At 42.3% G+C, this 27,396-nt stretch overlaps 2 protein-coding genes across 5 annotated transcripts in view; one reads left to right on the top strand and one right to left on the bottom strand.

Annotated features, from left to right (window-relative positions):
* The window catches only part of POLG2 (DNA polymerase gamma 2, accessory subunit), a 66,354-nt gene that overhangs the window by 19,413 nt on the left and 19,545 nt on the right, over nucleotides 1-27,396 (top strand). Inside the window, exon 10 of one of the 4 annotated variants that reach the window (XR_009698164.1) lies at nucleotides 26,841-26,931. Coding sequence is in view for 3 of the 4 variants with exons in the window: in XM_061174674.1 (XP_061030657.1) it covers nucleotides 2,806-2,989 (184 nt within the window). In the remaining variant the exon portion in view is untranslated. Of the gene's footprint in view, nucleotides 1-2,805; nucleotides 3,356-22,621; nucleotides 22,685-26,840; nucleotides 26,932-27,396 lie in introns of those variants that run through there. The other 3 variants (XM_061174673.1, XM_061174674.1, XM_061174672.1) reach the window with 3 other exon arrangements.
* On the bottom strand, nucleotides 23-26,840 carry MILR1 (mast cell immunoglobulin like receptor 1). The gene is made up of 9 exons (XM_061174676.1): nucleotides 26,810-26,840; nucleotides 20,338-20,598; nucleotides 14,730-15,014; nucleotides 12,989-13,102; nucleotides 6,910-6,999; nucleotides 6,323-6,379; nucleotides 6,128-6,196; nucleotides 5,630-5,710; nucleotides 23-359 (listed from the first exon to the last, which is right to left on the bottom strand). Exons 1-8 carry the CDS (start codon nucleotides 26,823-26,825, stop codon nucleotides 5,658-5,660), a joined length of 945 nt encoding a protein of 314 aa, XP_061030659.1. The 5' UTR covers nucleotides 26,826-26,840; the 3' UTR covers nucleotides 23-359; nucleotides 5,630-5,657.

Raw genomic sequence — 27,396 nt, 5'->3', positions numbered from 1 at the left:
AATGTCTTTATTTCCCCCTCAGTCTTGATTGATATTTTGGCTAGTGTGGTAGCTACTTTGATTGGCTCTCTTAAGCCACATCATAACCCTTCTTCTGTTTGGTGGGGTCTGAAACCTGAAAAATTACAGTTCCTTTGCTGCCAGGGCATGGCTGTGAATATCTTCTACCAATTAGATGCATGTACATGGGACCTGGAAAGTAGAAGGGAGGTGATGGTTTCCACTGAAAAGCAAATGTCTCCAGTGGCATAACTCCACACTCCATTGGGCTCCAGTTTCTGGGTGACGCAGTTGTGGCAGAGGCAACAGCGGTAACAGTAGCAGCAGTAGTTTTCTGATCTCCAGATTGTAAGAAAAACCTACAGATAAATTATTAAAATCAAAAAGAGAATTTAGCAAGGTTGCTGGATATAAAGTCAACCAAGAAAAGTGATTGTGTTTCTATATGTCCACAACATGAAATAAAAATACAATTTACCGGCCTTTCTCGCCTTCTGAGATGGCCCACACTCTGTCTGTGGAGTGTGTTTCTCTATAAATAAGTCCACTTCTTACCTATCACTTTGTCTCTCACTGAATTCTTTCTGCGATGAGACATCAAGAACCTGAGCTTCGTTAAGTCCTGAAACCGGTGCTGACCCTTTATTCCCAACTTATAGCTAGCCCAACTCCTGCTCATCGTCAGCACCACTGGGATGTCTTCTGTGCCATTTCTTTGCGAGAACTTTTTGGGCACTAACACCTGGTTGGGAGACTACCTTGGAACGGATAGCATCTAAAATCATACTGAAACCCCCACCAGGTGGGAGAAGTTAACTCTATGCTGCCCACAAGCACGTAGACCCCAGACTGGTTTGAACCAGAAGGCTGATGATGCTAACTCCCACTTACCTCCCCACCAACCAATCAGAAGAATGTCCACCAGCTGATCACGCCCTTCTCTTTGAACCATTACTGTAAAACTCCTCACTTCCCCCTCCAGGTTGGGACACACAGTTTTGAGGGCATGAGCCTGCTGTGGCCCCCTTTGCCTGGCAAAGCAATAAAGCTATTCTTTTCTACTTTACCCAAAAAAACAAAAACAAACAACAACCAAATAAAACCAATTTACCATAGCATCAGAATATCAAGTACTTAGGACTAAATCTAACAAAAGATGTGCAAGCTGTTTATGCAGAAAATGATAAAATGCTATTGAGAGAATTGAAGAAGACATAAACAAATGGTGAGATATTTGTAGTTTGGAAAACTCAATACTGTAAAAATGTTAATTCTCCCCAAATCTACAAATTCAATGCAGTATCAATCAAAATCCCTATTACGTTCATTTTTTCTTTAAGAAAATAATAAGCTGAGTCTAAAATTTATACACAAATGCAAAAGGTCAAGAATAGCTAAGACATTCTTAAAAAGAACAAGGTGGGAAAATTGTTCTTCCAGTTATCAAGATGCATTTGAAAGCTGAGTATGACATTGACATAGGAGAGATAAGTAGAGCAATGAAACAGAATCCAGAGCCCAGAAAGAAATCCACATGTATATGGGCATTTGATTGGTGACAAAGGTGACAGTGCAGTTTAGTGGGGAAAGGACAGTCTTTTCAGTAGACAGTGCTGGAACAACGGTGTATATCCATGCAGGGGAGTGGAAACAAGTATGATGCTAATTTCACATCACAGAAACAATTCCAGGCGGATATAAACTGAAATAATGAAAGTAAACTAAAAAAGCCTTTAGTAGATAGTAGTATACAGTAATGCTTGTATGACCTCAAGTTGAAAAAATATTCATCTGGGCACACATCCACAAAAAAACACTAACCATAAAGGACATGGCAGGACTTCCCTGGTGGCACAGTGGTTAAGAATCCGCCTGCCAATGCAGGGGACACGGGTTCGATCCCTGGTCCAGGAAGATCCTACATGCTGTGGAGCAACTAAGCCCGTGCACCACAACTACTGAGCCTGCGCTCTAGAGCCTGCGAGCCACAACTACTGAGCCCAAGTACCACAACTACTGAAGCCCGGGGGCCTAGAGCCCGTGCTCTGCAACAAGAGAAGCCACTGCAATGAGAAGCCCACGCACCACAACAAAGAGTAGCCCCCGCTCACCACAACTAGAGAAAGCCCGTGCCCAGCAACAAAGACCCAATGCAGCCAAAAATAAATATATAAATAAATAAATTTTAAAAAAGAAAACCAAAGGGAAACTTCTAGACATGAAAAAAATGTAACTATTGAAATGAAAACTCAATAGATCCTCTTCCTCTTCCTTTTCTTCTTCTTCCCCTCCTAAACAATTCATGCAAAAGCCATGGGGGTGGGGCTCAACATCTGCTCAGTGGGTAGGTACAGGCGGAAGCCACAGAAAGTCAGAGTTGGGTGAGGAGGGAGTTGTGAGGATAAGTACACTTGACACTTAACTGCCCATGGCAGTTATTATTATTGTCGTTATTATAGTTGTTACAAAGGAAATGTTGAGAGATGGCAGAGCAACCACCAGTCACATTCTCTGGGCTTCACCTCTGATTCCAGCTGCATCTGAGGCCTCACCCACTTTGTGCTGACAGCTTTCTTGCTTTAACTATACAATACATATCACTCCTTTTCTGCCCTGGGGCTTTCCAGTGCCCTGGGTGAGACGCCAATGGAAGTGCACTTGGAATGCCCACATGCACAGCCTAGAAGTGGGAGATACATCACCTCCTGGGGCAGCCCTTAGTGGGGGATGGAAGCTGATGGGTAAATGCTTCTCACTGTCAGTCCTCAAGTGGACAATTCTGAGAGACACTTTTTCACTCCGCAGACGGTTCCAGTGGGGTCAAGCGCCAGTTGCCCACAGCAGTGCCCAGCTCAACCTTATACCTCGTTCTGGCTTTTCCTCCAGTCCCTCACGCCTGTTCTCTAGTGTCCCTTCTGTTCCACACAAGGCCTTTTCTCAGGCTCTGCTTTCCAGGCTAGCGCAGGATAAGACTATCAGAAGACCCTAGAAAGCAGCCCTGGGAAACGGAATTCCTCCCAGGATGGATGGCAATAAGGACTCTGTTGCTGGTGGTAAGGGGAGTGGAGATAATCCTTACATGCCATAGCTTCACAATTACTAAGACTTTCCCCTGCAGTGGGGAAGGAAGCAGAGGTAGATAATGAAGCACTAGGTTATGCAATAGTTCTAGCATTTGAAAGGCATGAGGCAATAGTAATTATATGGATTGTGGAGTTGGTTGGCTTCTACTAACTGCTTTAGAAGCTTTGCAAGAGAAAATGAGAGGCTGTCAATTCAGGGCATGCTGTGAAACCCAGGGACATTCTGGACTTCGAGACCTCAGAAGGTCTTAATAGGGGACTTCCCTGGTGGTCCAGTGGGTAAGACTCCACACTCTCAATGCAGGGGGCCTGGGCTCGATCCCTGGTTGGGGAACTAGATCCTGCATGCATGCCACAACGAAGAAGCAACTAAGACCCAGTGCAGCCTGCATACATACATACATACATAAAAAAATAAGGTCTTAATAGGATCAAATACAGTTACTGGTATGCTTATTAATTTGCTAGCCCCTCCCCACCCCTTTCCTTCTCTATTTCACTCTCCCTGAGCCCTCATATAAACAACCTGCACCAAGTCCTTGCCTCAGGCTCTGCTTCATGATTAAGACATGAAGAAGCTAACGGTGGCCAAGTCAGTAAGTTTATAACCTCAAAGACTTAATGATTTCTAAGGGGAGCAGCCGATTAGTATGACTCAAGCTAAGCATGATCATACTATGAATAGCTAGTCATTTTTTTAGTTCTTACTTTGTGCCCAGCCCTGTTCCAAACCTTTTACATCCATTACCTGAGTTAATTCTCACAGCAGCTCCATGATGTAGGTATTATTTCTCTCTCTCCCCCTCCTGTCCCCCACCCTCTCAAATGAGGAAACTGAAGCCCAGGAAGTTTATGTAACTTACCCAGAATCACACAATTAGCACAGGACTGAACCTGGATTCAGCTCAGTCTGACTCCACAGCCCCCACACTCTTAGCCTCTGTGATATACCGATTTCTTCCAAATAACAATATCAACAGAGAAAGGGGGGAAATTATGTTCATGAATGCTGCTTTAGGCAACAAAATCCTCAAATTCATCTGGACCTGTGTGCACAGTATCCCTTCCCACCCTGAAGATGCATTCCCACAGCCAGTGCTGCTGCTGTTCTTTGCTGGGATTTAAGTCCCAGTTCAACCACTTACCAAGCTAGGGATGACCCTGTGAAATTACCCCATTTAAGCCTAAATTTCCTTAGCTGTAAAAGCAAGTTAATAATACTGGCCTTGTAGGTGTTCCACAGATTTAGTGTCTAATAGCTAATAGCTATTATTTTTCTAGTCAGAGGTCCATTGTTGGGAACAGAGATAAAGAACAGAGCAGAAGAATTTTGGTCAAGTTATTTTGTTTGTCTGGAACCCAAGAAATGCCTCTTGGCTTTATTGGACTTAACTTACAACTCCTAGGATAAGAGATTCAAACCAGAAATAATTTTGTCCCCTGAAGTGGGCTGAATGGTGGCTCCCCAAAAAGATAAGTCCTAACTCCTGGAACCTGTGAATATCACCTTATTTGGAAAAAGGGTCTTTGCAGATGTAATTAATAAGTTAAGGATCTCAAGATGAGGTCAACCTGGATTGACCTAAATCTGCTGACCAGTGTCTTTATAAGAGAAAGGCAGAGGGAGAGAAGGCCACGTGAAGATGAGGCAGAGATTGGAGAGGTGCTGCCACAAGCCAAGAAACACCAGGAGCCACCAGAAACTGGAAGCGGCAAGTGAGACTTCTCCCCCAGAGCCTTTGGAGGGAGCGCGGCCCTGCTGACACCTTGACTTTGGATTTCTGACCTCTGGAACTGTAAGAAAATACATTTCTATTGTTTTAAGCCACCAGTTTGTGGTAATTTGTTACAGCAGTCCTGGGAAACTAATCTACTTCTCTCTTCTCCCCCAAGTCAACTCTGCGCTGTTCTCTTGACAGAGAGCTGATGGGAAATGCAGCACATAAAGGCATGCCTTTGACATGACCTAAATCTTGATGACTGAGAAAGTCCATGGAAATCAATATAAATAATTTTGCAGGCTTCCAAAAGCTGAGAGCAAATTTTAATGGCAATGGATAATAAATGTGTACTTGTTGAGTAATCTTGCCTTCCTCCAATGGTGACTTCAGGTGCCATTTTCTTCAGACACCTTTTCAAGGTCACCAGTTTTTGTTTTAGAATTTAGACATGGCTTTTGCTTTGTGTGTCTGCTTCTGAACCTTTAATGGGCATGGGGATGGGTAGATGATCGTTGTAATGCTTCCAGGATGCACTTATGAAGAGCACAGTGGTTGAACAATTATTCTTTATTAAATGGTGTGGTCATGGGAGAAATGATCCATGCCTAAAAATAGCAAAAGCATTTAAAAACTGTCACTAGTCAGGATCCTATCTGACAAACCTGTTGTCTGATGACAAGATTGGATGTACCTGAAAGGGCCAAAGGAATAGTGTTTAAACATGAAAAACAGTGATTCACTTTAGGTAACCAGGTGAAACCTTTTTAAGTGTCAGTCAAGTTTGCTTTTTCTTTATGTAAATCAGCTTTATAAAAAGCATCTTACCCTGAGATGTAGTTTCTATCTTTAAATCTCAGAAGATGAGTTCAGAATAGGCATATCCAGTTTTACAATCATTACAGGTTTCTATAATATAAAAGAGAAAATAATTCAGTAAACTTAGGATATATATCCATAGAAGCTCTTAAAAAATTCTATTTTAATAGCTGGGTGGCCTGACAGAACCAAGTATTAACTGTTTTTTTTTTTCCTGGACTATATTAAATGATTTATTCTTGAAAATTTTTTAGAAGTGCACCTGCATCCTTCTTTCTGGATTTTTTATATGATATTCTCCTCACCACATCCTTCTCTCCTCCCCATCTACCCATCTCCTGATGAAATTTGTTAGGAGCCGTGGTACTGATTGCTATTGGTTTCCTAGGGTATGCATGTTGCCCCCATTCATCCCATCCTTGGGTTCCTAAAGCCTGGGAGTATGGTGACCTCACAGAGACTACTGTCCCATTTCGATAGCATCCCTTATCCCAAACTGTGGCTCACCCTGATCTCTCGGTGCCACCTCCTGGAACATGGGGGTGGTATAATGTATCTCCTGAGAGTATTCAGTCCCTGGGTAAAAGACAAGAAACAGAGTTATTGGGCCTATAATCCAAATCTCTGATCACTTGAGGGCAGTGGTTTGCCAGCTACCCTCACAATGTCATGTCACCTCTGGACTTTGCAGAGAGTACTTACCATCTCGGGCTTTGGAAACACATTGCCTTGGTTCTAAGCCTGGCACAAATTTCTCATCTGTACAATGGGAATGATATAAATTGGGAGTTAGTGGTGCTTGTACCAGACAGGGCAGGTAAATTGCTTAGCACTGTGCCTGGCACATGGCTGGCCCTCAGTCAACGTTGGCTGGGATTGTTCTCATTTTTGGCCAAGGTCCTGGGTCTATTTACTATAAAGCAGCAAATGATGCCAGCTTTAAGAGGTGATCATCAAAGAGATTGGAACACAGTGTAGATCATTCTGAACTGATAGAAAAAAATCTCCAAGATACGTTGTTAAGTGAAAAAATCAAGGTGTAGAATGACATATCTATGACATGCTACCATTGCTACCATTTATTTAGATGCTAACATACACATAAAATATCTGTGGAAGGATTTTAAAAACTGGTTATTGCCCCTGGAAAGTGGGATAGGGTGTCGGGATGGGAGAGAGACACTATACTCTGCTTCTGCAATTCTTTACACATGTGTCTGTACGACCTTAAAAATTTTTTAAAGACAAAAATCCCAAACCAACCAAAATCGCCAACAAAGTTCTCTTACCTGCTTGATTTTTACAGATATTTGCATATATTCCATCTTCCATGGGTGTATTTCCATAGACTCTGGGTGTATTATCTTTCATAGCTTTTCCTATATAAATTGGTGCAGAATCATTAAATTAAACTACTTAAGCCACAGGAGAGGAATTCCCCAGAGTTCTGAAAGAATGACCTGCTCCAGTGGCCTAAACTGTTGTCTATTAAAGGAAAACCATAGACTCAGCAAGGAGTCCATAGCATCTGCTTCTCTAAGGCAGGAACCCTTCTGATTTATTTTCTTGGCTCTGCAAATAACATCCTTTGCCTATCAGATTATGCTTGAGATGGCCAGAGACACCTTTTCTTTCCTTCGCTGAAAAGAATAGGCTGTAAAAAGCTTTGTAATATCTGCAAGAGATAGTAAATTACCCAGCTGAGTTCCATTTAGTCCTGGCCAGTACTCAAGAATATTAATTCCACTTTTGTTAGACCCTACGCTTTTTGTAGGAAGAGGAGACATGTTTTTTAAAAGTATGAGATGCAATAAATTTAAGAGGATTGAAATCATATCAAGCATCCTTTCTGATCACAACAGTATGAGACTAGAAATCACCTACAAGAAAAAAACTGCAAAATACACAAACACATGGAGGATAAACAATATGCTACTAAACAACCAATGAGTCACTGAAGAAATTAAAGAGGAAATTAAAAAAATACCTGGAGACAAATGAAAATGGAAGCACAACCATTCAAAATCTAAGGGACCCAGCAAAAGCAGTTCTAAGAGAGAAGTTTATTGCAATACAATCCTAGCTCAGGAAACAAGAAAAATCATAAATAAACAACCTAACTTTACACCTAAAGGAAATAGAAAAAGAAGAAAAGTTAGTAGAAGGAAAGAATAAAGATCAGAGCAGGAATAAGTGAAATAGAGACTAAAAGAAAACAATAGAAAAGATTGATGAAACTAAGAACTGGTTCTATGAAAAGCCAAACAAAATTGATACACCTTTAGCTAGGTTCATCAAGAAAATAGAGAGCTCAAATAAATAAAATCAGAAATGAAAGAAGTTAAAACTGACACCACAGAAATACAAAGGGCTGTAAGAGATTACTACAAACAATTATACACCAATAAAATAGAAAGCCTAGAAGAAATGGATAAATTCCTAAAATGTACAATCTCCTAAGACTCAATCAGGAAGAAATAGAAAATATGAAGAGACCAATTACCATTCAATATGAAATTGAATCAGTAATCAAAAAACTCCCAACAAACAAAAGTCCCGGACCAGATGGCTTCACAGGTGAATTCTACAAAATGTTGAAGAGGAAGGAACACTTTCAAACTCATTCTATGAGGCCAGTATCACCCTGATATCAAAACCAGACAAAGACACCAGAGAAAAAGAAAATTACAGGCCAATATAACTGATGAACATAGATGCAAAAATCCTCAACAAAATATTAGCAAACAAAATTCAACAATATATTGAAAGGATCATACACCATGATCAAGTGAGATTTATCCCAGAGATACAAGGATGTTTCAATATCCGCAAATCAACGTGATACACTACATTAACAAATTGCATAACAATTATATGATCATCTCAATAGATGCAGAAAAAGGTTTTGACAAAATTCAACATCAATTTATGGTAAAAACTGTCAACAAAGTAGGTATAGAGGGAACATACCTCAACATAATAAAGACCATATATAACAAGCCCACGGCTAACACTATACTCAGTAATGAAAAGCTGAAAGCATTTCCTCTAAGATCAGGAACAAGACAAGGATGCTCACTCTTGCCACTTTTATTGAAAATAGTATTGGTAGTCCTAGCCATAGCAATCAGACAAGAAGAAGAAAAAAAGGAATCCAAATTGGAAAGAAAAAAGTAAAACTGTCACTGTTTGCCAATGACATGATACTATATATAGAAAATCCTAAAGATGCCACCAAAGAATTAGAACTATTATAACGAATAAATGAATTCAGTAAAGTTTCAGGATACAAAATTAATATACAGAAATCAGTTGCATTTCTATACACCAAAAATGAACTATCTGAAAGAGAAATTAAGAAAACAATCCTATTTGTAATTGCACCGAAAAGAATAAAATACCTAGGAATAAATCTAACCAAGGAGGTAAAAGACCTGTACTTGGAAAACTATAAGACACTGATGAAAGAAATTGAAGACAACACAAACAAATGGAAAGATATACCATGCTCACAGATTGGAAGAATTAATATTGTAAATGACTGTACTCCCCAAGGCAATCTACAGGTTCAGTGCAATCCCTGTCAAATTAGCAATGGGATTTTTCACAGAATTAGGACAAATAATTCTAACATTTGCATGGAAACACAAAAGACCTCAAATAGCCAAAACAACCCTGAGAAAGAACAAAGCTGGAGGTATCATGCTCTCTAATTTCAAACTGTACTACAGAGGTACAATAATCAAAGCAGTATGGGACTGGCACAAAAACCAGACACATAGATCAATGAAACAGACTAGAGTGCCCAGAAATGAACCCATGCTTATATGGTCAATTAATTTACAACAAAGGAGGTAAGAATATACAATTGGGAACAACAACACAGTACATGGCATCGGGAAAACTGGACAGCCACATGCAAAAGAATCAACTGGCCTACTTTCTCACACCATCTACAAAAATAAACTCAAAATGGATTAAAGACCTAAATGTAAGATCTGAAACCATAAAACACCCAGAAGAAAACATAGGTAGTATGCTCTTTGACATTGCTCTTAGCAGTATTTTTTTTGGCTCTGTCTCCTCAGGCAAGGGAAGCAAAAGCAAAAATAAACAAATGGGACTACATCAAACTTGCACAGTGAAGGAGATTATCAACAAAACAGAAAGGCAGCCTACTGAATGGGAGAAGATATTTGCAAATGATATGTCTGATAAGGGGTTAATATCCAAAATGTACAGAGAACTCATACAACTCAACATCAAAAAACCAAACCCAATTTAAAAACAGGCAGGGACTTCCCTAGTGGTCCAGTGGGTAAGACTATGCTCCCAATGCAGGGGGCCTGGGTTTGATCCCTGATGGGGAACTAAATCCTGCATGCATGCTGCAACTAAGAGTTCGCATGCCACAATTAAGAGCCCGCATGCTGCAACTAAAAGATCCTGCATGCTGCAACTAAGACCTGCTGTGGCCAAAAACAAACAAATAAATAAATAAATAAATATTTTTTAAAAAATTACCCCATTAAAAAAAATAAAAAGTAAAAACAGGCAGAAGAACTGTATAGACATTTTCCAAAGAGGACATACAGATGGCCAACAGGCACATGAAAAGATGCTCAACATCACTAAATCATCAGGGAAATGCAAATGAAAACCACAATGAGATATCACCTCACACTGGTCAGAATGGCTACCATCAAAAAGATAACAAGTGTTGGCAAGGATGCGGAGTAAAGGAAACCCTCATGCACTGTTGGTGGGAATGTAAATTGCTGCAGCCAATATGGAAAACAGTATGGAGGTTTCTCAAAAAATTAAAAATATGATCCAGCAATTCCACTTCTGGATATTTTTCTGAAGAAAAAAAAACACTAATTTTAAAAAAAATATGCACCCCTGTATTCATTACAGCATTATTTACAACAAACAGCCAAGCTATGGAAGCAATCTAAGTGTCTGTTGATAGATGAATGGATAAAGAAGATGTGGTATGTGGTACACACACCTGCACACGCTCACACACACACAATGGAATATTACTCAGCCATAATGAAGAATGAAATCTTGCCACTTGTGGCAACATAGATGCACCTAGAGGGTATTATGCTAAGTGAAATGAGTCAGAGAAAGACAAATACCGTATGATTTCACTTATATGTGGAATCTGGAAAACAAAACAAGTGAACAAACATAACAAAAAACAGACACATAGATACAGAGAACAAACAGGTGGTTGCCACAGAGGTGGGGGGTGAATGAAATAAGTGAGAGAGATTAAGAAGTACAAACTTCAAGTTACAAAATAAATGTCAGGGACTTCCCTGGTGGTGCAGTGGTTAAGACTCTGTGCTCCCAATAAGGGGGCCCAGGTTTGATCCCTGGTCAGGGAACTAGATCCCACATGCATGCCGCAACTACTAGTTTGCATGCCACAACTAAGGAGCCCATGTGCCGCAACTAAGGAGCCCAGGTACCGCAACTAAGGAGCCCGGGTACCACAACTAAGGAGTCCACCTGCTGCAACTAAGACCCAGTGCAACCAAAATAAATAAATATATACAAAATAAATGAGTCACAGGGATGAAATGTACAGCATGGGAAATATAGTCAATAATATTGTAATAGCTTTGTAACGAGACTTATCATGGTGGTCATTTTGTAATGTATAGAAATTCGAAGCACTCTGTTGTGCACCTGAAACTAAGTGTTGTAGGTTAATTATACTTCAATTTTAAAAATGCTTTACATTACAAAAAACAAAAATTTTTTTATGTATGAGATGTATACATTTTGACATCTGTTTTCAAGTTTCCTGTCAACTGAGTCCTGGATTTCCGTGAATTAGGACTTTAGAGATGGAAGAAGGCCAAGAGCCTAACATGTATCACTTAGTTCTCTCCCCAGGTCTGACAGTATCTCCCATGGCCCCATTTTACAGGTCAGAACACTGAGGCTCAGGCAAGTGAAGGAGCCCACTCAGTGCCCCGAAGCTCACTGGCAAGTGTCGGTCCTGTGACACAAACTGTCTTTTGTGTAAATCTCAATATTCCTCCGTAGTTGTGTGCCAAATGAAAAGGCCACTTTGAAATCTTAACTAGGTCATAAGACGTGAATTATGAAAGGTAGTAAATGGGGTTTAATGCAGCGCTTAAGGTGGGGCAGAGAGAATGAGCCTCTTTTTTGTCTTCATGTACTGAGCTTCCTCCGAGTGGCAGACCCAGTGAGGACACTGAAAACTACAAAGCAAAGCTCTGGCAGTCTGAACCCACTACATCATTTGCAGGCTTTGTGCAAAATGAAAATGCGGGGCCTCTTGTTTAAAAATTACTGAGATTTGTACACCCATGTTCAAAGCAGCACTACTCACAATAGCCAAAATGTGGAAACAATCCAAGAGTTCATTGATGGGTGAATGGATAAAGTGTTTGTGTGTGTGTGTATGTACACATATGTGCGTGTGTGTGTATATATATGTGTGTGTGTGTGTATATATATATATATATATATATAAAATGGAATATTATTCAGCTTTTAAAATGAAGGAAAAAAAATTTTTTTGGCTGCACCGCATGGCTTGTGGGATCCTAGTTCCCTGACCACAGATCAAACCCGTGCTCCCTGCAGTGGAAGCGTGGAGTTTTAACCCCTGAACCTCCAGGGAAGTCCTGAAATGAAGGAAATTCTGACACGTATACAACAGGGATGAACCTTGAGGACATTGTGCTAAATGAAATAAGCCAGTTACAAAAGGACAAATACTGTATGATTCCATTTATATGCGATTTCTAAAGTAGTCAAATTCATAGACGGAAAGTAGAATGGTGTTTGCCAGGGGCTGGGAGGAGAGAGAAATGAATGGGGAGTTACTGTTTAATGGGTACAGAGTTTCAGTTTTGCAAGATGAAAAAGTGGTGGCTGGTGTTGGTTGCACAGGAATGTGAATGTACTTAATGCCACTGAGTGTATACTTAACAATGGCCAACAGGGTAAATTTTATTGTTATGCATATTTGACCACAATTAAAAAATAATATTAAAAAAATTTTTTAATGTATTACGAATTTCAAGACAGTGACAGCAGAGCATTAAACTGTCTCCTTAGCACGGGGCCCTGTGTGACTGCACAGGTCACACACCCACAAGCAGTCTAAATAGGGAAGTCTTTACCAGAGAAAAGAGAACTGTGCTACATGTGAACCGTTCAGGAAGTCCTTCATTACCTTCTCCTTTTGTATCTTTTCCTTCTCTTCTCATTTTCTTCACATCCCATTTCTGATTCCCCTTTTGCTTCCTCCTTGCCCTCACCCTGCTGTCTGTATCCAAAACCCAGGGAAAACAATGGCAAAGCTCCTAAGGAACTTACTTGCTTTGTACTTTGGTAGCATCCAAAATGCCAGAATTAGGATTATTACTATTAGCACCAGAAGCAGAAACCCCAGAAGCAGTAGCTGCAGGCAGAAAGGACAGCTCTCTCCTCCTGGAAGAAGACAGAATTCACTGGTCACTGCACAGCCTTCTTTTCCAATGATATTGAATTGTGAATTGTTCTGGAAAGGGTGATCACGACTGTCTCCCAGGTTAACCAATGTACCCTGCACCCTGAGTCCCTGCCCTGCAACTTGAGAATTAACTTGTTAGTGAAGTTCTTAAGGTTCATACCAAGTCCATCTTCCACAAGGGGTCATATACAAGGAAGAAAAAGCAGCACAGCATTTACCAGACAGATGTTGGCTACGTTGTTAGAGTCATAAGCCTGAGAACAGCCTGGCCATTTATTGGGCAAAGGCTTTAGTCATGTCTGCATGATTTATGTCACCCAAATACCTACCACTTATTGAGTGTTAATTATATGCAGTCATCGTGTTAAGCACTTTACATGCATTACCTTATTTTTCTCATTGGTATTACTCCCATTTTACAATTAAGTAGAGTAAGACTCAGAGAGGTTAAGTGACTTTCCTAAAGTCACACAGCTAGTGAATTGAAGGCTGGATTTGTAGGCAAAAGCCTGACTCTGGAGCCTGACTCCAACAGGTTGCCTCACTTATTAGAACTTACTGAACACCCAGGTGTGGGCTCTGATCTTCTGAGGATGAGGCCACATGAGGTGTTCAGTGCCCAATTGTGCCTGCTACCTTTGCTAACCTAATTTTTGTTCTATCCTCCTACCTCAACCAATGTCCCTTCATAAGGCCAGATTTAAATCTAAAATTCTCAGACTCCTCAGAGTTCTGCACTGGAACATGACAGTACGGGGAGAGCCAGCCCCAGCCCTAGCCTGGCCCCCTTTCCACCCAGGCTCTGACCTGCACCCTAAGGAGCCTGACATGCACGTGGACACCCCCAGCCTGCATGGCCAAATGCCATCCCCCCCACTCCCCACAAACAGCTCCCTTGGTGTGGGTCCAGGAATGTTCACATCCTTACCGTGGTCCACCCTTGGGAGGATGAGCTGGGAAGGAGACTTGTACAGGCCCTGGAAGGTGGGTTCTGATCTGATTGGGTAGGGAATTCAGGTCTAGGAACCTAGAGTAAGGTATAGAAAAGTGGGGATATAGGGTCCAGGCGGACAAATCCCCATGGCTTATGGGAAGCTTATGGGAAGGCACATGGCTAAGAAGCACCAGAGCAGTGCCTTCCAAAACACAAGGTTGGGACAGGAGCCATTCTTGCCTCAAGGAAAGGGTGGCACTGGAAGTCTAGACTCACCAAGCATTAAACAGCCAAGCAGGTGGGTACAGGTGTTGGAAATGAATTTAAAAAATGATTTTAAAAAAGCAAAAGAAAATCAAGAGACCCAGCAGCTTCAAGAAAGATGCAAATTCTAATGCGACTGCTTAGAACCTGAGCAGTGAAAAGTCAAGACAGGAAGCAGGGTCAAGTTAGGAAGTCTTACTATGGATACAAGGTCCCTTCCTGCCCCAGTTTCCAGGCTTTTCTTTGGTTCCTTTATGGAAGAAAGCAACCCCATCAGAACGTGTGGACCCTACAGAAGGAAAATCATTTGGAAGCAGGTGGGCAAAGTGGGAAATGGGCGGGCAGAGGAGTAGCTGGTTTCTGGAAGTAAATCCAGATCCTGTTGAAAGAGTTCAGGTCGCCTTTACCTGTTGAGGGTATGGTGATGAGTTGACTGTATTTTGCATGGTCAGGCAATCTGTTTTTAGCTTCACACCTATACTCTTTCCCTTCTCCAGTGTTATTCTTTGTTAAGTTAAATTCAGCAGGCTCCCTTATATTCTTGGAGATAGCTGGTGATACGGCCATGTTTTTTTCAAAGAAAGTATAATTGATGGGCAGAGAGCCGTTGAATGAGATGCAGCGTAGCATTATGTATCTGTCTGTTTTTGTTTGAACAACACTGATGTTCAGCACTGGTGCAGTCACTGGATCTAGAAAAATAAAAGTGCACGTTAAACAGATAAGCAGATTGGGTTCACTCACTCAGTCCACAAACATGGATGGGAGCCCTACTCTATTCCCAGCTGTTAACCCAAGATGAATGACACCCCTCTTGAGAAGTCAAGTTGCTCACAAGAAGCTCCATCAGGAAAGATCAGTGGGTATGTGGTTAACCCCATGCCTCGTGGCATGAACCAGGTTCCGAGAAAGCCAGAGGGTGGAGAACGTCTCTCTGCTTTGAGGAATCAGAGCGCAAACTTGCCTTTCATCAGCATTCACAATTTGTTTGTGGCTGATGGTATAATTTTGTCAAAGATCCAGCTCCAAGTATGTAGTTGAGAGGTGCTTTTATTCCCAATCATTGTAAGATTGCAGTGGGTTTTTTTTAAATCAAAGAAATCTAAAAATATCATCTTTTCTAACTGTATGGTCATGTATAGAATTCGGCTGTACAATTATCTTTCACTTCCTCCCGAAAGAAGGAAGTAACCCTGATAAATAGAGTCAAGGGAAATTCTTGACCAGAAATGAGTGGGTCTGGTAGGCTCTGTAAGATCATGCCCTATATAATAAATTATATAGCTAGATAGTGGGAGAATCCAGCTATATAATTTATTATATAATTCATTAATAAAACAGTATTATAGGGAAAGAAAGATAATTGTTGAGTATCCATCATGTGTCGGGGTCACTACCCACATTATCTTGTTTCACTTCACAACAGTACTACAAGGTGGACAGCATCATGCCCATTGCACAGTTGAGCCAACTGTGATTCAGGGGCCACAGAGCTAGTAAATGGCAGAGCCAGGGCCAACTCCCAAGCATATGCATTTGTTTTTAATAACATTGTGCCAATTTAACAATTTGGCACAGAAACAATGAAATATGTTTCATTGTTTAAGTCAAATCAAAGAAAATAATTTAGAGTCTTCTTGCTCCGTCCCTCCCCTGAGCAGGAATCCCTGTGGCAGCATCCTTGACAGAATGGCACCCAGTGATGGTGGCCTCAAAGAGCAACTTTGTTTGGGAATAGCATCAATAGGATGTTTTTCATATGGAACTGAAATCTACCTCCTGTAATTTTCAGGAAGGAGGAATTCAAACATTCATGAAGAAGCAGAGAGCATGGACTTCTTTCTGAGATAAGATGATTCAAACTAGAAGTACACTTCCCTGAGAGTTTGTAAAAGGACTGGTAAAGTGTATCACAGCATCACAGTGATCAAGGGAAGGGAGTGGTGACTCTTCAATAAATTAGTTATATTTTTTTAAATTAAAGGAGTCCTTTAATGGGACTTCCCTGGTGGCGCATTGGTTAAGAATCCGCCTGCCGGGGCTTCCCTGGTGGCGCAGTGGTTGAGAATCTGCCTGCCAATGCAGGGGACACGGGTTCGAGCCCTGGTCTGGGAAGATCCCACATGCCGCAGAGCAACTAGGCCCGTGAGCCACAACTACTGAGCCTGCGCATCTGGGGCCTGTGCTCCGCAACGAGAGGCCACGACAGTGTGAGGCCCGCGCACCGCGATGAAGAGTGGCCCCCACTTGCCGCAACTAGAGAAAGTCCTCGCACAGAAACAAAGACCCAACACAGCCAAAAATAAATAAATACATAAATAAATTAAAAAGCCATGCTCATAAAAATCTAAAAAAAAAAAAAAAAAAAGAATCTGCCTGCCAATGCAGGGGACAAGGGTTCGAGCCCTGGTCCAGGAAGATCCCACATGCCGTGGAGCAACTAAGTCCGTGCGCCACAACTACTGAGCCTGTGCTCTACAGCCCACAAGCCACGACTACTGAGCCTGTGTGCCACAACTACTGAAGCCCGCACGCCACAACTACTGAAGCCTGTGCGCTCTAGGGCCAGCGTGCTGCAACTACTGAAGCCCACATGCCTAGAGCCCGTGCTCTGCAACAAGAGAAGCCACAGCAATGAGAAGCCTGCACGCTGCAACAAAGACCCAGTGCAGCCGAAAATCAATCAATCAATCAAGGGGTCCTTTAAGGCTCATTCAGTTGCCACCTTCCCCAGAAAACTTTTCCTTAGTCCTCCAGGCGGAACTTCTCCCTCCTCCTCTGCCTCCTGTAGCACTTGGTCCCATCCTCTTAATACTTTTCTACCTCTTATTACATGATCCACTTGGATGTCTCCTGGTCACCTCAAACATAACCTGTTTGAAACTGAACTCTAGTTAATCTGCTAGTTAATGAATCAATTGGTAGGTAGATAAACATATGTTAAAATCCTGTTCTTTTTTAAAATGTTTTTATTCATTCAATCATTCATTTGTTTTCATTGTGCTAAGAACAGTTAACATGAGATCTACCTTCTTAACAAATGTTTAAGTGCACAGAACAACACTGTTAACTATAGTCACAGTGTTGTACAGCAGGGTCTCTAGAACGCACTCATCTTGCATAACCAAAACTTTATACCCATTGAACAACGACTTCCATTTTTGCCCATCTCCGTAGATGACACCACTCCTCGTCAGCTGATCACACTTGACATCTGGAAGTCATTCTTTTTTTTTTTTAATTTTTTAATTTTTGGCTGTGTTGGGTCTTTGTTGCTGAGCACGGGCTTTCTCTAGTTGCGGTGAGTGGGGGCTACTCTTCGTTGCTGTGCGCGGGCTTCTCATTGCGGTGGCTTCTCTTGTTGTGGAGCATGGGCTCTAGGCATGCAGGCTTAGTAGTTGTGGCACGTGGGCTCAGTAGTTGTGGCTCGCGGGCTCAGTAGTTGTGGCTCGCGGGCTCTAGAGCGCAGGCTCAGTAGTTGTGGCGCACGGGCTTAGTTGCTCCGTGGCATGTGGGATCTTCCCGGACCAGGGATCGAACCCATGTCCCCTGCATTGGCAGGCGGATTCTTAACCATGGCACCACCAGGGAAGTCCTGGAAGTCATTCTTGATTCCTTCCTCACCTTTACTACCTGTGATTCCAGATCTAATCAATCAGCAAGTCCTGTTGTTTATTTCTCCAAAATATATTTTGAATCCATCCACTTTTCTCCATCTCCACCATTGTTTGTCTCCTGGATGACGGCAAAAGCCTCCCAACCGATCCCCAACCTCTACCCTTGCCCTGCCCCACCCAGGATGAATTAACATTGAAGATGATAAATTGGGCCTGATAAATAGGCCTGACTTGGCTCCCCCTCCCTTTCCAGTCTCACCTGGGGTCACACTCCCCTCATCAGACCTCCAGCCATACCAGTGTCCTATTAGGTCCTTCCCAACAGCCAAGTTCTTTCCTAAGTTGGAGCCCCCGGCACAGGTTATTGTCCCTTGACTAGAGCCTTTTTTCCCTGTCTCTTCACATAGCTAACCCCTTCTCATCCTTCAGGGCTCTTCTTAAATGCCGTCCCTGTAGAAAGGCCTTCCCTAACTACCCTATCTAAGGAGGTCACTCCCCCATCCCTGACCTTTCTCCATCACTGTGCCAGTTTCTTTTTCTTTATAACAATCCACACAGTTTGTGATTATGAATTTATTTGCTGGGGTACTTGGGTTTTATGCCTCCCCAAATAGACTGTAAGCTCCACCAAGGCAAGAACTAATATATATCCAGGGCTCGGCACATCGGGGATATCATTAAATATTTGATGAGTGAATCAGTGATTCATGAATTTGTGTTCACGGCTCACACCCCTTACTGGGTTGGGGACAAGATCATGTCTTAGGCATCGTCGAAACCCTGGCAGCATCCAACACAATTACTTACATGGGGTCGGCATTCAGTAGGTATTTATTAATCTGACCTAAATGAAGATGATACAGGTTTTTATAATCTATTTTAAAAGTTCTACAGGATGGTGTAATTACTGTAACACATTGCAAGAAACTTGTGCATTTGCTCTGAAGGCAGGATGTGGGAAGATTGTATACATATCTGTGGGATGGAAGCTCAGGAAATGAAGACTTGGGGTTTTTTAAATCAATTGATTTCAGGCTTCAGCCTTGCAGAGGAAGCTAGTGGTACACAGGTTCCCTGATGCCTATTCTGTTGCTCTTTCTGCAAAACCAGGCTGCCCAGTCCAGCAGGAATCTGACCACCAGAGAATATTATCAGCCAGGGTACTGCCCTCACATTATCCACTACATCCCAGACCACGTTTGCATGGTCTTCTTCTTTTTACATTTCATTTACAATTATGGCTTCCATTGAGTTTGTGTTCAAATTTGTCCTAAGATGGTTGGCTCTAATCCAGAGCCCACGGCATCCCTTCAAGTCTTACGCAGAAATTTGCATCTGTAACATGTCTCAGGGAAAGTATCCACCGCTATCATTAGATTGTTAAAATGGTTATAACCTAAAAAGCTGAGAACCGTTGACCTAGAGCAGAGGCGTCCAATGGAACTTTCTGTGATGATGGAAATGTTCTGTGTCTGTGCTGTCTAATATAGCAGCCACCCCACATCTGTGGCTCTTGAGCACTTGAAATGTGACTAATGAGACTGAGGAAATGAATTTTTAAATTTCAGGTAATTTTAATTAACTTGAATTTAAACTTAAATAAAACGTGTGGCTAGTGGCTACCATACTGGAGAGCACAGACCCAGAGAATCACTCAAAGATTCAATCAGTAAGTCAGGGCTCCTCTGTTTGGAAGACTCCAGGTACATGTATTACCTGGAAACACTCTCTCCCTCTCCCAGGAGTCCACTATCAAGGTCACCTTCATGGATGAGGCCATTAATGCTAGGTTGTGAAAGGCTTGGGGTGGGAAGATGGGAGAGAAAAATATAAAAGTAATAAAATGTGGCTGGGGAGTTCCCTGGTGGCCTAGTGGTTAGGATCCCGGGCTTTCACTGCCATGGCCCAGGTTCAATCCCCAGTCGGGGAACTGAGATCCTGCAAGCTGCGTGTCGTGGCCAAAAAAATGTGGTTGGGCAGGAAGAGTGGAGGCTGATGGCCATTGCAAAGGGAAGAAGGTGGGAAAAGCCTGGGGCTTTGGAGACCCTTGCCACAGGGTCCAACATTGATTCTAAGACTTCTTATTTGAATCTTAAGAGAAAAAGTCTTTTTTTTACCTACACAATGAGAATCCTAGAGTAAAGCATCTAGAAAAGATCTCAACAACTTTTCAAATTGTTGATGTAAGACTTTTTGTCTTGGGCCATCAGCATATTATCTGAAACAGCCAAAAGTATTTGGAGAGAAAGTGAAATGGAATTATTAAGAAAAAAGATCTCAGTGACATACTTGCCAGGCTCTTGAGGGAGTGTTAACAAGCAGAACAGAGAGCCCATCCTAGAACAGGAAAGAATCCCTCCAAATCACGGGGCCTCCGAGTAACAAGCACTCTACTTACCGACAAATGTGAAGTTGAACTCACGACTGTATTTTGAACAGTTAGAAACTTGGGCTTTGCATTTGTAGGGGCCCAAGTCACGGGCTTCTGAGATTGTTAGGTTAAAAGTCATGGGTCCATTCTGGATGCTCAGGCATTTCTCACCCCGAAACAAAAAATAGGTGATCCGCAGTGATTTGTACTGGTTGAAACAAGATAGAGATACATTCTGACCCCTCATGACTGCATCCGTTTGTGAGTTCAGATTTGGAGAAGGGAATTCTGGAAAGCAAAATAACACAAGAGAAAGTCCTTGTTAACATCCATCAATAATAACTCAGTGGTTGTCTACCCACATTTCGTGGGTCAAGGTGGTGGAGACCCTCAGTTCCTGGTGAACTTTCCAAAGGTAAGGGACATTTCTTGCCTGCACAGCCAGGCTGGACAGTGTGTGAGGAAGCCTCAGTGCCTACAGAGGCCTCTCCCAGTGAGAGACGGGTAGCCTTACCAAGCTCTTTTGTGCTGGCTAGGAACTGACTGGTCACCAGTACCAGACAAGGCCACTCTGTGACCATATTAGAGCAAGACAAAGACAAGATGACTCCATAATCATGTCTGAACACAGATGAAGACACGAACATGGTCCAAAACACAAAAATGGCCAAGTATCCCTCTAAACTTAACAATATGATTGACTGCTGCTTCTTTATCAGTCAGAGCTTTTGCCTTGCACTGCTCTTCTTATCTTTTAGATAAGAATTAAGATTCCCAACCATATCATTATTTCCACTTCCTAAAAGAATCCAATTCATAGTAAAGCCTGCTGCCTTGACTCTTCCTCCAAGTTACCTAACGCAAATCTTACTGTAAGATGCCCTCTTGCTTACTCCATGGTATGCATTTTCTCTTAAAACTCAACTTGGTTCAACTACACGTGTGTCCCTGGTGATCTTTGGCTGGAGGACATTAATAGTTTGTATCTCTAAAAGATAAGGACTCTGGTAAAAATAACAATACCATTATCACACCTAAAAATTAACAATATTTAAAAAATATCATCAGATATGTAGTTAGTGTTCTAATTCCCCCAATTGTCTGATTTTTCTTTTAGGATCCATAATGGTCTATTGTAGTTAGTTGCTATGTTTCTTATGACTATTTTCATCTGTAGACCTTTCTGTCTCTTTTCTTTCCCCCTGCACTTTATTTGTTTTTGTTTTTTTAAAATAAATTTATTTATTTTATTTTATTTTTGGCTGCATTGGGTCTTTGTTGCTGCGTGCGGGCTTTCTCTAGTTGCGGCGAGCAGGGCTACTCTTCGTTGTGGTGCACGGGCTTCTCATTGTGGTGGCTTCTCTTGTTGTGGAGCATGGGCTCTAGGCGCACGGGCTTCAGTAGTTGTGCGTGGGCTCAGTAGTTGTGGCTCACGGGCTCTAGAGCGCAGGCTCAGTAGTTGTGCACGGGCCTAGCTGCTCCGTGGCATGTGGGATCTTCCCGGACCAGGGTTCGAACCCCTGTCCCCTGCATTGGCAGGCAGATTCTTAACCACTGCACCACCAGGGAAGCCCTTTATTTGTTGAAGATAGCAAGTTGTTTGCTCTGAAGTGTTTTCCATGGTCTGGATTCATTAATTACATTCCCATCCTGTCCTTTCCATATTCTTCTGTCTCCTGTCAGAGGCTTGATGCTATTCAGATTAGCTTTTATTTAGCAAGAATGCAGCATAGGGGGTAGGGTGTACTTCCATTAGGAGACACAGAATGTCTGGCTATCTCTCTTTTTGTTTGTTAGCAGACTTTGACAATAATTACCCAGAAAGCATTATTTCATTAGAGGTTGCAAAATGGTGATATACCAATTCTGTTTTTCCTTCTTCATTTATCATCCGTAATTATCTGAAGAGAAACACCCTTGTCAACTCTTTGGTTACACTGAGGTACAGTTTGCATAGAAAAGGGAGGATAGGGGACCCTGGTGGTCCAGTGGTTAAGACTCTGTGCTTCCAATGCAGGGGGTATGGGTTCGATCGCTGGTCAGGGAACTAAGATCCCACATCCCGTGGCCAAAAAGAAGAAAAAAGAAAAGGGAAGATAAATGCTTGGTTCTCTTCTGTTACTGACCAATTTTGAAAATAATGAGTTGGTTTCCTAGCATCTTGTAACAGTGAGATATTTCCCTTTATTGTTATTATTTTTTGCTTAAGAATCATTATGAACTCATAGATTTAAATGTATTGGATGTGTCTCAACCCACAACCCATTACAATTATTTTATTCTTATTGTCTCTTTTTTTTTTTGGCTATAGGGAGCATCTCCAAACTGCCTTCTGGATCTTTTTGCCACAATCCCAGTAGTCTCTGATTGCTTGTGTGTTTGAATTTTATTATTTAAAAATGCCAAGGGAAGAAATAACCCTCATCAGAAAATCTGATGTTAAAAAAATAAAAGATTGTAAAAGAATTAAGAGGAATATAAGGGACTTCCCTGGTGGCACAGTGGTTAAGAATCCGCCTGCGAATGCAGGGGACACGGGTTCGAGCCCTGGTCCGGGAAGATCCCACATGCCGCGGAGCAACTAAGGCCGTGCGCCACAACTACTTAGCCTGCGCTCTAGAGCCCTCGAGCCTGCGCGCCTAGAGCCTGTGCTCCACAACAGTAGAAGCCTCCGCAATGAGAAGCCCGCAAACCGCAACGAAGAGTAGCCCCCACTCGCCGCAACTAGAATAAGCCCGCGCGCAGCAATAAAGACCCAACTCTGCCCAAAATAAATAAATAAATAAATTTATTTTTATTTTATTTATTTTTTTTAACAGGAGAAAAGCATACACATTTAATGTAAGTTCACATTAAAAAGCATACACATTGTTTAATGTAAGTTTGGGGTGACGCCGGAGCCCTCGTAAGGAAATGAAGACCCAGAGAAGAGGCAAAACCTGAATGCTTTTTGTGCTGGGTCGGACGAAGCGGCAATGTGGAGAGGTAACTAGAGTCCGTGGGAGGCTGAAGGAGGAGAAAAAATGCTTTAATAAGGTCTGCTTGTGCAGAATTCTCTCGGCCTGGACTTCCCATCCTGAGGATAAGATCATCCATGTGGGTGATTCCCTGGTTGCAGAGAGAAAGGGGAGGGCAGGTGCCCTCTTGCCCTGCTGCTTTATGAGGGTTGTTGGCTGGAGGTGATCGTGGCCAGAGTGCATCTTTCAGGGTGTGTCCCACCGCCCTCCATTCCCCCCAACACCCCCCACCAGGAAGAGTCACAGCTGTGAACTGCTCCATGCCTCACTGAACCAATTTCTCAGCCCTGAGAATAGGTCAGTTTTGTTAAGCAGCTGTGTCTTATTTTAGGAGGCGGTGTTGGGGGTGGGGTCCCGCCAAAGTGAGGCCTTTGTACGGGCAAAGCCATCAGCGTTTAATGGGAGGTACGTCTGTAGAAACAAAGGAAAAGCCACTGTCCAGCCTGGTCTGAGTCCAGAGGGTGGTCAGCTGGGGGTACTTCCAGGAGGGTGGTCTCCGTGCCTCCCTGGTTGGGGGAGGGGCAAGGGCAGGTGGTGGCAGTTCTGCTGCTCTGTCTGGGCCGCAGTTGGAATGTGGCCGTGGCGTCGGGTGAACTCTGAGCAGCCCCCACCCCGGCATCACCGAGGTTGTCCACATGTAATCTGTGTGATTTCTCTGAAGTTTATACTAAGTCGTCAAGCTTCAGCTTGTAGGGAAGTTTTCATTTTTCGTGATTCCAAGTCAGAAGGGTAGGAGAGAAATTGGAAATGTTAACTGCTGACAAGGAGATGTGGCCATTCGACACCCCACAGGGTGTGCTGTACTTTTACTGAAACAGAGTTCTCCCCCTACAATCATCCCATTCTTAATAGAGATAATTGAAGATTAATTTGTTTGCAAAATCAGTCTGGTCTCATTAAACTTGGTCTGATTATTGGTATCAGTGCAGCAAGAGTAGATTGAACATGTAGGTCTTTTAAGGCTGCTTTGCTGTAACTTTTATAAGGAATTCCAGATTAGACTTTTAATAGCCTCTCAAGGCTAAGAAGCCAAGTCAGTAACTTGTCACCAGACTGTACCTTCAGTACCCATGAATTTGGGTGAATTCCTCTCTTCTTGATGTCCCCAAGACATCCTGAGAACCCTGGACCTGCTAAGAAGTGAATTTTACTCACTTGTGAGTAAAAAAAAAAAAAAGAGGAATATAGGGAAATGTTTTTATATCACCTGCTTGGAAAAAGTCTTCCAAGTAAGACACACGAAATAGGAGCCATAAAGAAAAGACTGAAAAAAATAACTATCCTAAAACTTTAAATTCCTTTATGGCAAAATTAAGAGAAGTAAAAGGCTAGAAGAAAATACTTAAAACATAAATGAAAGCATAGTATTCTTTTTATATACATAAACCAACAGCAAATTAATAAGAAAAAGACAATCAAATAAATGGGCAAATAATCTGAATAGGTAATTCCCAAAAGAAGAAATAGTGCTGGGGCTGAGGGATGGCTTGGGTGGAGGAGGGGTTTAGACCCCTCAAAAATGCCAAAACCTCCCTCCTTCTCCTTGATCAGGACAATTAATATTTTCTCAGCCTTATGTAACCTCAGCTTCAATATGAGACCTTGCCTTTCTTTCCAACCAGATAGCCATCCCTAAATGTCCTTTATATGGATGTACTAGAGCTTTCAAGTCAACAAACATGAAAAAGAAGCTCAAGTTTATGAGTGATGAGGCAACCACGAATTAAAACAACATGGAGGGCTTCCCTGGTAGCGCAGTGGTTAAGAATCTGCCTGCCAGTGCAAGGGACACGGGTTCAAGCCTTGGCCCGGGAATATCCCACATGCTGTGGAGCAACTAAGCCCGTGCACCACAACTACTGAGCCTGCGCTCTAGAGCCCGCAAGCCGCAACTACTGAGCCCACATGCCACAACTACTGAAGCCCACACGCCTAGAGCCCGTGCTCCACAACAAGAGAAGCCACGACAATGAGAAGCCCACACACTTCAAGGAAGAGTAGCCCCCGCTCACCGCAACTAGAGAAAGCTCGCGCACAGCAACGAAGACCCAACACAGCCAAAAATAAATTAATTTTTTAAAAAACAACATGGAGATATTATTTTGTACTCATCAGAGTGACACAGATTAAAAAACTGATTGTATCCACTGTTTGAGAGGGTGGGAAATTCACACTTACGCATGTTCGTGGTCAGTGTTGGTGACCATGCACCAGTTCAGCGTGTGGGGAGGGCAACTTAGCAGTATCTGTACCAATTCAAATGGACATGCCCTTGGACCCAGCCATTTCACTTCTAGGATTTTATCCTACATGAGCTCTCACACACTCATGTGTCCACAAAGCATGTTGTGTACAATGATGTTTACTGCAGTATTGTTTCTATTACAAAGAAAAGAAAATGGAACAACCAGTAAGGGGATGATGGTTCAATGAATTATGGCCGTGGGACTTCCCTGGTGGCGCAGTGGCTAAGACTCCGCACTCCCAGTGCAGGGGGCCCGGGTTCGATCCCTGCTCAGGGAACTAGATCACATGCATGCCACAACTAAGAGTTCACATGCCACAACTGAGGAACCCACGAGCTGCAACTAAGACCCAGTGCAACCTAATTAATTAATTAATTACTTTAAAAGATATTAAAAATTATTTTTAAAAAATGAATTATGGCTGAGTCCTATTATGAATTGCCATGCAGCTGTTGAAAAGAAAGGAACTAAATCTACATCTTCCTCTTAGAAAGATGTCTGGGATATATTGTTAATTTTTAAAAGGACAGGTCACAGAAGAGTTAGTTTACTATGATATTGAAACAAAAAGGACTGTTAATAGTGGTTGTTTCTGGAAGTGGAGAGGGGAGAGGGATTGAGGGGATATAACAGAACGTTCACATTTTATAGTATAGTAACAACAACGACCTGAGCTAGCATTTATTCATGGTTCCTCATACACTCGGCTCTGTGCTGAGGGACATGGCTTGTCTCAGTCCTCACAACAACCCTCCCAGGGAAGTGCTTTTATTTTCCCCACTTCACAGAGGATAGAAATTAAGCTTTAAGTGGTTTCCTCGTGCGCGCAGGCTGCCAGCTGGAAAACGGTAGAACCAGGGTTAGGACCACAACAGCCTAGCTCTATGATAATAAACTGCCTCCCAGGATATATTTTTAGTGTTGCTTGACTTATTTTACAACAATTATGTGTTGATTTTTCTAATTAAAAAACAACAACAGAGAAAGAAGGAACCATTTCATTGTAAAAAAAAAAAAATCTCAATATTTTGTCTCTGAGTCTCAGGAAAGATTCTCCAACTCCCTTGCTAAAATCACTTCATTTTAAACAGTAGGTCATGGAAACGACTCTCCCCTTTGGTTGTTCATCAGAAAGCACCGAAAAACCTGTTCATGAATGCACATGATTTAAAGCTGACAGTCTTACCCTTTCGGTGAAAACAGCTTTAGTACAAGAGAGAAGTAAATGAAACTTACCATTTGTTTTTCTCATTCTTTCACAATCCAGTGCAGCCTTTTGAACTGAAAGAGAGAAAAGGAATCTGAGAAAACTCTTTTTCCACATGTTGTTTTGGTTTGGAGATTCAAGCTTCAAAATGGTAAGTGAGCCTTATACTTGACAGCAGGAAAAATGCCCCCAAAGAACAGTCTGTTCAAATGGCCCCCACGTTCTCCTAAATGAAATCGGGGAGGAGGGCAAAGGAGGCTTGGTGGCCCCCGTGGTTGGTGAGTCGCATAGAGAACTTCCTCCTTTTTAACCAAATTAGAGAAATGGGAGTTGCATGAACAAGCCTGATGTAAGATGACTGGTTGATGTGACCCTGTGCTCCTTTGTGAGCTCTTGTAGGCAGAGAGAGATGTGACAGGTTGCCTTTAATTCAGGCTGGCAGGGAAGCTGGACAGTGGGAAAAAGAAAAAGTATTGTCTTTATGCAAACCCACCCAATCGTCTCTTTCTAGATATGACCTCTGTCCAAAGGAGTTTAGTGGAAGTTTGGTTTAGTCTTGGGAAGCAATATTGACTGTGTAGAGAGACACAGAGAAACATGGCAGCAGAAATGCCTG

This window comes from Eubalaena glacialis, chromosome 19, assembly GCF_028564815.1.
Source record: "Eubalaena glacialis isolate mEubGla1 chromosome 19, mEubGla1.1.hap2.+ XY, whole genome shotgun sequence".
Classification (NCBI taxonomy): Eukaryota; Metazoa; Chordata; class Mammalia; order Artiodactyla; family Balaenidae; genus Eubalaena; species Eubalaena glacialis.
The sequence above is the reverse complement of the archived record's forward strand: the minus strand, read 5'-3'. Positions and strand labels throughout refer to the sequence as shown.